We start from the raw sequence: 13,100 nt of genomic DNA on the forward strand, positions 1-13,100 counted from the left end.
TCTGGGGTAGGGGGTCGGTATGCTGGATTTAAGCTAAACCGAGTCCACTCACCAAGGCGAGGTATTCCGGAGTGCCTTTGAATTCCATCCAAGGATACCATGTGGAGGTGAACTTTGCGTCAGACTCATGAAGAGAGGAAGTCAAGTCTTCCATATGTAGTAGGTCATTGACCTTAGAGATCCAGAGCGAAATCGGTGGAGGGGAGTCCTTATTCCAATATAGGGGAATACAGACTCTCGCTGCCATCACCAAAATTTTCAACAACGACTTCTTGTAGGACTTTGTCGGGAGTGAACAGTGGTGCAACAAGAACAGTGCGGGAGTTAAGTCAAATGTCACACTCATGACTTTCACAATGATCCTCCGCACCTCGTCCCAAAAGGGTGTTAGCACGGGGCATGACCAAAAAATGTGCAGGTGTGTACCTTCAGAAGTTCCGCACCGCCAACACACCGGATCCACATCCGGCCAAATAGAGTGAAGCTTGACGGGCACTCGATACCATCTGGTAAGTATCTTATACCCCGCTTCCTGATAGCCTGTACACATGGACGACTTGTGGACCAAAGATAGAATACGGTTTCTTTGGGCTGCGGTCAGTGTCACCTCCAGGTCTTCTTCCCACCTCAGAAGGAACTCGGGGGGGGTGGTAAGTCAGGGGGGGCAATCAACAGAGCATATGTGCTCGAGAGCGTATGTCTCAGGGTCCCCTTTTCCAGGCACAGATCTTCGAAGGCCGTGGGGGTGGAGGCATACGAAGTCACCATTGGCAGCATGGTCAGAAAATGTCTGATCTGGGTAATTCTCCATGGGCCCAAAGGGACAGGCTCCAAGATGTCCCCGAGACGCAAAGCCGACATCCACCCCGAACCCTCCCGGAAAGAAGAGAGTCTGAACCTGTCCGCCTTCGTCCAAGCCTTGAACGCCGGGTCAGTAAGGCTTGAAGGAAAGGAGGGGTTCCCCAGGACCGGAAAGCACGGAGATCTATGGGGGAGCATGTGGGAACGACTGACTTTCGCCAAACAGGCCAGAATGGTCGGCCCGATAGTGGGGTGGGACCGCAGGGGAGGAGTATCGGATGGATGCAGCCATGGAAGACAGAACAGGGGTACGTTCGTGCATGACTGTTCCACTTCGACCCACGGCTTTGTGTCTCCGTGTCTGCACCAGTCCACCACCCTCGTCAAAAGCGACGCCTGGTGATATAGTCGCAAGTCTGGCAAACCCACTCCGCCTTGGGATTTTGGGCGACATAGCATGGTGCGTCTAAGACGGGCCGGTTTGTTGTTCCAGACAAACTTGATCTGCATAGACGTCACTGCTTTGAAAAAGGAGACTGGGACTCTAGTGGGGATGCACTGGAAGAGATACAAAAATTTGGGTAAGATGGTCATCTTCAGGATTGCGCACCTTCCAAACCAAGAGAAATAGCCCCTCAAACCATTTTTAACACATATATGTTCCTTAAAATCGCTCTATTCCCAGGCTTATAGCACTTTTATCCTTTGGTCTATGGGGCTGTGTGAGGTGTCATTTTTTGCGCCATGATGTGTACTTTCTATCGGTACCTTGATTGTACATATGCAACTTTTTATTACAATTTTTGAATGTGAATGTGAATTGGGATTTCAATAGAAATGAAGATCATCCGGCCAGTACTGTCTAGGGCTGCCTCATACTTTTTCAGCCCCCAGATAGCTTTGGTGGCTCTGATAGATGAAGGTCAGCATAAATAGTTTTAGTGTTGTTCTTTGCTACTTTCAGATGAGCTTAGTTTAATGTTTTTGATTTAGTATGCAATTATTGTAAGAAATGTTACTGTTTTACTCATACAGGAAAGAGCTCGAACAACTTGAAACAAATACAAATTGTAAAGGAGGATACTTCTACACAAGACATAACTTCCTTTAATGACACTGCAAACCATCTGGGATCAAGTGTTTATTGTAACCCAGAAGAACAAGGAAGAGCCGAAGAGACCTCAAACCCCAAAAATAGGAAGCAACGGTTTGTGTTCTCTGATTACTTAATAATGTTTTACTGTTCTTAAAGGCATTGGTCACTTAATAGTAAAAGTGTTCAGTACATAGTATTAGGCGGGGTCCACACTGTTTTTGCAGTCCATTAACGTTTTAAAATGGTTACGTTTAACGTACACGAAAACGTGGTCAACCATGCTAAATAATAGAAAAAAAGCAATCAGACTCACCTTCTCCAGGCTGTGCTGTCCTGATCTGTGGTAATTCTGTCCATAAGATGGTCGACATGGAGGAGCATGGGGGAGACATGGTCACATGCTCCTCCATGCTCGGCCATCTCATGGACAGAATCACCACAGAACAGAATAGCACAGCCTGGAGGAGGGACATCTTATTTTAGCTCTATGGGACACATAAGGAGCTGCTTTAGTAAATTTAGCGAGTACCCTGACTAAGGCGCCATGCATATGTTCCAATTCAAATCTTCATATTACTGTAGTGACATAGCCACGCGTTCCAATGTAGCTGGAGTGTGGCGTGTGGTATCTGAAATTCCCTGAATTTTTGCAGTATCATATGTGTTAAACTACTTGCACTGGGAATACCTACAAGCATTTAAACATGTTCCTTTTTTCCTTACGCTGTAATTGTATGTCTTGTAAATGATGGCCCAATGATTTTATATTTAAAGGGAATCTGTCAGCTCCTGGGCCCTACCTAAGGTGCTGACAGTGTGCTGTAGCTGGCAGCCCCCAGTCAGCATGGTGCCTTTTTGGTAATTTTCCGTGCAGCGGATTATGTACAATCTTATGTCACAGAGCAGTTGTTCGTGCCACACTTGACATGCATCCTCCTCCCTCTTCATGAATTATCAATGCTGCCCGGCCTCCTGCTTGCTCAGTCCTCTGTAGGCAGTTTATGTCTGAAAGAAACACTCAGGTATAATTGAATCTCTTCTCCCTATTTTGTTGAAGACCTGCCAGCAGTTCATTCGCTGGTTCAAATCCCCTGATGGAAATTAAATATATGTCCGTTTTTTTCTCATTATTGTATGATTTTTAAGGTTATGTTCACACACAGTATTTTTGCTCAGTATTTTGGTCAGTATTTTGCAACCAAAACCAGAAGTGGATTGAAAACACAGAAAGGCTATGTTCACACACTGTTGAAATTGAGTGGAGGGCTGCCATTTAATAGCAAATAATTACTGTTATTTTAAAACAACGTCCAATATTAGCCATTTGTTTTCAGTCCACTCCTGGTTTTGGTTGCAAAATACTGACCAAAATACTCAGCAAAAATACTGTGTGTGAACATAGCCTTAACCCCTTAACGACATCGGGCGTAAACTTACGCCCTCGCGCCCTGGTACTTGGCGCATCAGGGCGTAAATTTACGCCCGATGTTTCCCCGATCGCTGCGTGTTCACACACAGCGGTCGGGGAAGATGGCCTGCTATAAATCATAGCAGGCCATCTTAGCTTCACGGCACGGGGGGTGGTTAACACCCCCCGTGCTTACGATCGCCGCTATAGGCTGATCAATTCAGATCAGCCAATAGCGGTGATCGGAACCTTTCCGGGTCATCGGCGACCCGATGACCCGGAAAAAAATGGCGGTCGGTGCTGTCCGAGGACGGCACCGACCGCCATTACTGTAAAAAGTAATGGTGATCGCCGTGCCACCGGCCCGATCGCCGTGAACGGCCGGCCGGCCGTTCACGGCGATCGGGCCGGTGGCACGGCGATCAGAGTCCCACAGAATAGTAAATACCTGCCCTGGACCCCTCAGCTAGGTAGCCGAGGGGTCCAGAGCAGGTATTTGTACATTACTCACCTGTCCCGGGCTCCTGATCGGCGTCTTCCGGGTTCGCGGCATCCTCGTCTTCGTTCGGGTCTTCGGCTTCTTCCGTGACGTCACGTTCGGCTTCTCTCGGCTATTTTCGGCTCCAGCGTCGGCTCTTTCCGTATTTTGCGCTCTGCTGCCCTCTAGCGGCTGATATGTGTAATACACTTATCAGCAGCTACAGGGATGTTCAGAATGTAGAAATTTTTTTTTTTTTTTTTTCAAATTTTTTTTTTTCTATTTTCCGCACCCTATCGCCGCTGAGTGTTGATCAGCATCGCACGAAAGTGCGCTGCTAATCAGCAACTCCTCCTTTTTGGCGTAGGGTGTTTTTTTTCTATATCCTACTGCCACGGTCTGCTGATAAGTGCCGCACATAAGTGCGGCATTTATCAGCAACTCCTTTGTTGGCGTAGGTTTTTTTTTTTATACTTACTGTAAAAAAACACGTAAAAAACACTACATTACACCACACTACATTGAATAAAGTTTGACACTACACCACTACATACCCCATATACTAGTCCCCGTATACAAATGGCCCCCAGGGTGATTTCGGCGTCAGAGGGATACGTTATTATTACCTCCGACACCGAAACAGCCAGTGAGGATGAATGGGGGGATCCTTCTTTCCTCCATTCATCCTCATCATCCTCATCATCCAGTGACGTATCTGGGGGTAGCGTAGCGTACGCTGCCCCCCAGACACGTCTTTTCCGCCAGTACCGTCCCAATAAGAGATGACGGTATGGAGTTAAATTCTACAAACTCTGTGAGAGTACCTCAGGGTACACTTACAGATTTCGGGTACGTGCACACTGCGGAATGGCGAAGGATAACCCTTTGTGCATTCCGCAGCTGGCACCCACCGGCGGACTGATGGAGGCGCGTGTCTCCACCCGTGTCATAGACTCCATTCTATGCACGGGCGGATTCCATCGTCCATCCAAAGAATGAACACGTTGGACAGAGAGCGGAATCCGCCCGTGCATAGAATGGAGTCTATGACACGTGTGGAGACGTGCGCCTGCATCAGTCCGCCGGAGGGTGCCAACTGCGGAATGCATGAAGGGTTATCTGTCGCGATTCCGCAGTGTGCACGTACCCTTAGAGTGTATGTAGGAAGGGACACCCGAATGCAGCCCCCAGATGCCCCCTCCCCCCCCATCCTCGGAGTTAGTGGGGAGATCGTTTGGGAACTGATCTTCCCACTGCTGGATAAAGGTCACCACCTGTACGGGGATAACTTTTATACCAGCACCCCCTCTTCTGGTCCCTCGCTGCCCGAGCTACTGTAGCTTGCGGCACGATCCGAACATATCAGAAGCAGTAATAGAGCCCTAATATTTAGCAGCCATGGAGCGGACCCAGCGCTTCTGGATGTGAGGGACCCCGTATCGCACCAGGACAACATTTTCCAGGTGACGTCCCCCACACTGGAGAACGGGAGACCCCAGAAGAAGTGCAGAGTGTGGCGTAACAGGGGGATCAGGAAGGACACCATTTTCCAGTGTGCCACCTGTCCTGATCCCCCCGGCCTCTGCATACTGGATCGCTCCAAGGCGCACCACACATCATTGGGGTTCTACATTATCTAAATTCTGTCCCTTATTCCTATTTCAGGGGTCACGTTGATCCAGGGATTATTCTGATCGCCATTATGGAGTCGGGAAGGAATTTTTCCCCTGTGATGAGGCTTCTGTCGTCTGCCTTACGAGGGTTTTTTTTTGCCTTCCTCTGGATCAACACAGGTTGAGTTTGATGGACACCTGTCATTTCCAACCTTATAAACTAATAATTGGCCTAATACCCCCAAATTAGAATTGTCCCTTTTCCCCAGCTAAGTAGGTATGGCCGCCATTCCCATTAGAGGATGCCATGATGCAATTACAAAGCCTCTGTGCGGCCAGGACAGTAGAAACCCCCCACAAGTGACCCCATTCTGGAAACTACACCCCAAAAGGAATCTAAGAAGGGGGCAGCGGGGATATGGCCCCCTGGTGACGGCCACATTTGGGACGTGAAAATGAAAAAAATAGTATTTTTTATTTTCTCGGCACATGTTCTACGTAAGTGCCCGTCACCAGTGGGGTCCATATGCTCACTGCACCCCTTGTTAGATTCCTTATGGGGTGTAGTTTCCAGAATGGGGTCACTTGTCGGGGGTTTCTACTGTCCTGGCAGCACAGGAGCTTTGTAATTGCGACATGGCCTCCATCCTCCATTCCAGCCTCTAAATGGCGCTCTGTCCCTTTGGTGACTTGCCCTGTGCCCATATGGCACATTATGCCCACATGTGGGGTATTTTCGTACTCAGGGGACACTACCCTACACGTTTTGTGTTCATTTTCTTTTTTAACCCCTTGTGGAAATGGAAAAAAATCAAGGCTAGACCAACATTTAGTGTAATTTTTGTAAAATTTTTACTCTAAATCATTAATCTTGTCATGTTTTTTCATTTTCACAAGGGATTAAAAGATAAAAAAAACATTTAATGTGTAGAGCAATTTCCCCTGAGTACGGAAATACCCCACATGTGGACATAAAGCGCCATGCGGGTGCAGGGTAAGCCTCCGAAGGGAAGGAGCACCATTTCGTTTTTGAAGGCTGGATTTGGATGGAATGGATTTTGAGGGGCCATGTTGCATTCAAAAGGCCTCTGTGTTGCCAAGACAGTTGAAACCCCCCACAAGTGACCCCATTATGGAAACTACACCCCTCAAGGAATGTAACAAGGGGTGTAGTGAGCATATGGACCCCACTGGTGACGGGCACAAATGTGGAACAATGTGGCGTGAAAATGAAATATTACATTTTTTACACTATAATGTTGGTTTAGCCTTGAATTTATCATTTTCACAAGGTGTTAAAAGAGAAAAAAAACACACAATATGTGTAGAGCAATTTCCCCCGAGTCCGAAAATACCCCACATGTGGACATAAAGCGCCATGTGGGCGCAGGGCAAGCCTCCGAAGGGAAGGAGCGCCATTTGGATTTTGGAGGTTGGATTTGGCTAGAATGGATGATGAACGCCATGTCGCATTTACAGAGCCCTCGTGCTGCAAAAACACTGGAAACCCCCCACAAGTGACCCCATTCTGGAAACTGCACCCCTCAGGGAATCTAAAAAGGGGTGCAGTGAGGATATGGACCCCTTGATGACGGGCACATTTGTGCCATGAAAGTGAAAAAATGAAATTTTTCCCTTTCACGTCACATTGTTCCACATTTGTGCCCGTCACCAGTGGGGTCCATATGCTCACTGCACCCCTTGTTAGATTCCTTGAGGGGTGTAGTTTCCAGAATGGAATCACTTGTGGGGGGTTTCCAGTGTCTTGGCAGCACGAGGGCTCTGTAAATGCGACATGGCCCTTGAAATCCTTTTCAGTGAAATTCAGCTTCCAAAAGCCAATTGGCGCTACTTCCATTTGGAGGCTCGTCCTGCGCCCCCTTGGCACTCTATCGCCACATGTGGGGTATTTCTGTACTCGGGAGAAACTGCGCTACACATTTTTTGTCTTTTTTTGCCTCTTATCCCTTTAAGAAAATGAAAAATTGAAGGCTAGAACAACGTTTTAGTGTAAAAAATAAATTTTTCTTTTTTCACGCCATATTGTTCGGAAAATCTGTGAAGCACCTGTGGGGTCCAGATGCTCACTGCACCCCTTGTTACATTCCTTGAGGGGTGTAGTTTTCTAAATGGTGTCCCTTTAGGGGTGTTTTTTAGGTTTTGACACCCCAGAGCCTCTGCCAACCTGAAGTGGTACAGTCAAAAATGACCAAATATAACGGAGGCGTTGAAATTCACTAGGCGCTCCCTTATATCTGAGGCTTGTGGTTGCGTCAAATAGCGCAATAGGGCCACATATGGGGTATTTCTATAAACTGCAGAAACGGGGCAATAATTATTGGGGTGCATTTCTCTGGTAATAGGTTTATAATTATGAAAAATATTGGATTACAATAAAATCTCTGCACAGAAAATTAAAATTTTCAAATTCCTTACACACTTAGCTTTTATTTCTGTGACTCCCCTAAAGGGTTAAAACACTTTCTGGATGTGCTTTTGCAGAGTTTGGGGGGTGCAGTTTCTGAAATGGGGTGCTTTGTGGGGCTTTCTAACATACAGGCCCCTCAAATACACTTTAAATCTGAACAGGTCCCTAAAAATATCTGATTTTGAAATTTTACTGAAAATTTGGAAATTTGCTGCTAATGTTTTAAGCTTCCTATCGTCTAAAAAAAATGAAAGATAGTTTAATAAATGCCGCCAACATAAAGTAGACATGTTGCTAATGCTATTTATTATATAATTTATGTGGTATAACCACTTTCTGTATACGCAAAGAAGTTTCAAAGTTGGAAAAATGCATTTTTTCACATTTTTTCACATTATTTGGGTTTTTTTCATAAAGATTTGTTATGAGTATCGACTCCAATTTACCAGAAATGTAAAGTACAATATGTCACGAGAAAACAATCTCAGAATCAGCCGGATAGGTAAAAGCATCCCGAAGTTATTAATGACTAAAGTGACACTGGTCATATTCATAAAATTTGTCTCTGTCATTAAGGCCATTTCAGGCTCTGTCCTTAAGGGGTTAAAAATGATACAATAATAAGAAAAAAAAGACCTCTATTTAATTTCCATCAGGGGATTCGAACCAGAGAATGAACTGCTGGCAGGTCTCTAGAAAGGTGAGTTACCCCTAGACCACAGCTCCAACACATTCGGGAGAAGAAATTCAATTCTACCTGAGTGTTTCTTTCAGACATAAACTGCCTACAGAGGACTGATCAAGCAGGAGGCCGGGCAGCATTGATAATTCATGAAGAGGGAGGAGGATGCATGACAAGTGTGGCACGAACAACTGCTCTGTGACATAAGATTGTACATAATCCGCTGCACGGAAAATTACCAAAAAGGCACCGTGCTGACTGGGGGCTGTCAGCTACAGCACACTGTCAGCACCTTAGGTAGGGCCCAGGAGCTGACAGATTCCCTTTAAGAGTGTAGATTGTTTAAAATAATTTAAATCTCAACTATGTTAAAATTTTCTCTGCAGTTAACAAATGTAAAAATTTCCACATAGCTTCTTTGGTCACTTAATTTATAAGCCATTTTAGCAGTTCTGTCTCTGGTTTTTGTTCTCCATAGACTCTTTACTTAAAACTCTTAGTTGACAAGTCAGACCTCTAGTGGTAAAGTTATAGATCTCTCTATAACTCTCTTAAGTAAGTGTTTCATCAGAACATGCTGTATTTTCTCAATTGCATATAAAACAAACATTGTAAACAAATATTTAAAAAAATGTTTAATGTTAAATTTATCATATAAATTCTAATGTATTCCAAGTTTTTACACTATTGGAGAAAACACAATAAGACAACACACTCTGTCTTCTGAAGCTCCCTTTGTCAGTTTTTCCTTATAGATCAGGACAGGGCCAGCTAAGTTATTATCATTGGCGGGCAGGGCACACCATAGACTGCGGCACTATTCAGAAGGAAGCTACGGGAGTCCTATTTTTGTCATTGCAGGAGGGTGTCAGCAATCAGATCGTCTGTGATAATAAAGTTGACCTCTATCCTGAATTTGGAATTTGCAACAACGGCCGTGATTTATACAACACATACGTTGTATGTGCATGAATGGAAACCCGGCCTGAGTGTATACACATAGTATATGCTCCGGCCTGGATTCTAACTGGCGGCACAAAAAACTGATGTGAGTTTTGTGTGGCCACTATTAATTAAATAACGGCTGCACAGAACATGTCAGTTCTGTGACCCATTGTGTGCAGCGGTGAATTGGGATGCGGGCGCACACGGATGCTCCCGCATTCCCAGTTCATCAGAAATGGAAGATCATCCGGCTGGTACTGCAGTACCTGCCGGTATGATCTTCAGTAACACTGGCTGTTCTGTGACCCGGCCGGTGTTATACGTAGTGTGAACCCGGCCTAAGGCTGCATTCACACGTTCCTTAGATTTTGCGGACCTACGGACAGTGAATGCATGCAATGGATTGTTTCCATGCCGGCAGCAGGGAAACTCTTTGAATGGCCGTGGTGCTGTAGTGACAGAGCTGCTGCGCATAACAGCTTTCCCGCTGTACTGGCATGATATTGATACATCATGACGAGCGGGGAAGCAGTCCATTGCATGCATTCACTGTCTGTAGGTCTGCAAAATCTACGGACGTGTGAATGGAGCCTAATCATGTTAGCCCATATGGTGTTGGGCTCTACATCTTTAAAGGGGTTGTCCAGGAAAAATTCATAGTTAGCTATCTTGCTGAGGCTGCGGGGGACATGTCAGTAACATTCTCAGGCTGCCCCAATTGCACCACTGTCAATGTTTTCATAACATCCAATGATGTCCTGTTCCCATAGAAAATGACAGGTCAGCATAGATTCTATGCTGAACGGCCATTTCCAGTGGGAGCGGTACATTATCGGATGTATTCAAAACGCTCACAGCGGCGCAGATTGGGCAGATCAGGAATGGCGCTGTGTAGGATTGTGGAGAGAAATCTGTCTATATACCTGTTGCTACCTTTTCAGATAAGGTGGTTCTGTTTCTTAAATATTGTATTTATGTATTTAGAAGAAGGGCAGAGGTAGGGTGGTGAGTGAGTGAGCCGGTAGCTCCAGGTGACGGGCAGTATTAAAATAATTGGTTTGGCAATTTGCAGCAATGTCCAAATATAATGTGATTTATCCCACAAGGTAAACAATAAAATTGCCAAAATTAAGAAGAAGTATATTGAAATTTTATTTTTAGGCTATTCCCTAAGACCTACCAAGGTCAAAATGCACTTTAACCTTAACCATTAACCTTGCTACGATTAATAGTAACCTAACAGAGGGCACCCACTGCCACTCCATCGGTACCCTGTGATCACAGGGCATCAATGGGCCCCTTTTCAGAGCCTGTCAGTATGATGCTGACAGGCAGTAATGCACTACAGAAAAAGATCACTGTCTTGTGGTATGACAGAAATTTTTTTTTTTTTAAAAAGAACAAAGCAATAAATTAATTTTCCCATTTGAAATTCTCTATAAACTGCCAATATGCCCGCAGCTCTTGATATCAGCGGCACGCAGCGGTGAGTTAAGCCGCTGAGCCACGACTCCTCTTTGACTCTTCTTTACTAGAAGAAAATAAAGATTGTACTGAAAGAGACTCTGTACCCACAATCTGACCCCCCCCAAACCACTTGTACCTTCGGATAGCTGCTTTTAATCCAAGATCTGTCCTGCGGTCCATTTGGCAGGTTATGCAGTTATTGTGCTAAAAATTTACTTTTAAACTGGCAGCCCCGTGCCCTACTGGAGTGGCCTGGATTGTGTATGCATTAGGCTGGCACACCCTCTCTGTCCCTCCTCCCCACCCTCCTCATCATTAGGAATGCTCCAGGCAGATTGCCTACTATCGTTAAGGACCTGTGCAATGTTCATGGAGAGAATGTTCCAGTGGCATTCCTAATGATGAAGAGGGTGAGGAGGAGGGACGGAGGGGTGGTGCAAAGTTAGGGCACAGATACTCCTGTAGGGCACGGGGCTGCAAGTTTAAAAGTTGTTTTTTGGTCAATAACTGCATCACCTGATGAACGGACCCCAGGACAGATCTTGGATTAAAAGCAGCTATCCGAAGGTACAAGTGGTTTGGGGCGGACAGATTGTGGGTACAGAGTCGCTTGAATCTCCTCCTTGGACAGATATACTGTACAAAAGGTACTATGTCTACTAGGGCATTGACATATGTATCACTGTCAGCACCTCGGGTCGGGTCTGAGTGCTGACAGTGATCACAATAAAGGGAGCTTCCCCTTGTGATACATAATGATGAGCTATAACAGAATAAACTTTAGAATGCAATTTAAGGAAGTACGATTGAAATTAACTTATGTATAAAACTAGTGCAAAGGTCATTGTCAGAAGTAACCACTGAATGGTTGTGAAGCGACATAAATGTACAGTTTTTGTTTGGCTGAGTTGTTTTTTAGGCATTAATCCTAACATTGTTTGTCTGTTGTTGACTATTCAGGGACATTAATGAAAACCGAAGCAAAGCTCCATCTCCAAATGAATCCAAGAAGGCCGTACAGAGAGGTAAAATAGCTAGTATGTGTTTTTGTGTTTGATCTATTGGTTGTTGTACCATATCTATTACTGCAACTGACTTACAGTATGTGTCAATGGAAAGTCAAGTAAAAGTTCTATCTGCTTTACCTACGCCTACCACTCATACCAACAGAGAGAAACCTGTCAATGCTTTTTTTTTGGGTTTTTTTTGTGGCCTGATGCAGGATGCAGATAGCAAAATGTTCTAGCTCAGTCCTTGCAATCTAACAAACTGTAGAAAACATCTAGCTGGTTTTATTTCAGGTGCACAGATTGCACATACAGAATGTGTCTCCCATTCTGATGTATTGCGTCTGTCCCATAAGTAGGAAGAAAGGCTATGCAAAGCAAATCTTACACCATCTTTTCAAGGTGTGACAATAACCCTGAAACGGCTGTCTTACCTGTCTGGCCTGGTATACATTCCTAGCCATGTTTTAAAATTTCCAGTCAGAGTAAAGGTCGTTTCGGGCAATAATCGGTTGGTGTAACAGGATGTGCTTAAAGGCCACGATCAGGCGACAGGCTGCAATACTTAATTGCTCTAAGAACTTGTCTAAGCTTGTTATGAAGCACTCCACTGTTTTTTGCTGTGACCAGATCCTGTGGTAGACTGTTCCACAGATTTACTGTTCTCATGGTAAAGAAGGCTTGACGCAGTTTTTGAGCCAAAGCCAGAAGTGGATCCTGCAGTGGGTAGAAGTCTAAATCCTCCTTTATATTTCCCACTCTATTTGAATCCACTTCTGGGTTTGGCTCAAAAACTGCTGTGTGTGATTCCAGCATAAGTAAGTTTTTTCTTAGTCAATTGGAACAGAAAACGTAAAGGATTCTTATTATCCCCCCCCCCCTGAACTTAATAGCAGGAAAAAAGCTGAACTAGATTTTAATTTTGATGTACTGAGTATAATGGGGTATAAGGCTAATGATGATCAGTCTATGTGCTACCTATAAATTGACAGCACTGTGAACATAATAATTAATTTCTCACAATATACATATTCAATACATACATTTGGAAAAAGTGTCATTCCAAAGTACAATTGATCATAAAAAAACAAAACAAAACATTCATCCTCCTTACCCCCCCCCCCCCCCATTACTTTTATTGTAATGTTTTTAGCTGTGTAACCTTAGAGGAAAAC

The 13,100-nt window shown here is 44.8% G+C and overlaps 1 protein-coding gene across 4 annotated transcripts in view; it reads left to right on the forward strand.

Moving 5' to 3' along the window:
* The window catches only part of ARMC2 (armadillo repeat containing 2), a 102,165-nt gene that overhangs the window by 35,239 nt on the left and 53,826 nt on the right, over window positions 1-13,100 (forward strand). For all 4 annotated transcript variants that reach the window (XM_069974812.1, XM_069974811.1, XM_069974809.1 and 1 more), the window contains exons 5-6: window positions 1,837-2,008; window positions 11,879-11,943. In XM_069974812.1, coding sequence (XP_069830913.1) covers window positions 1,837-2,008; window positions 11,879-11,943 — 237 coding nt within the window. The remainder of the gene's footprint in view (window positions 1-1,836; window positions 2,009-11,878; window positions 11,944-13,100) is intronic.

The sequence above is a fragment of the Dendropsophus ebraccatus genome, chromosome 6 (genome assembly GCF_027789765.1).
Source record: "Dendropsophus ebraccatus isolate aDenEbr1 chromosome 6, aDenEbr1.pat, whole genome shotgun sequence".
Classification (NCBI taxonomy): domain Eukaryota; kingdom Metazoa; phylum Chordata; class Amphibia; order Anura; family Hylidae; genus Dendropsophus; species Dendropsophus ebraccatus.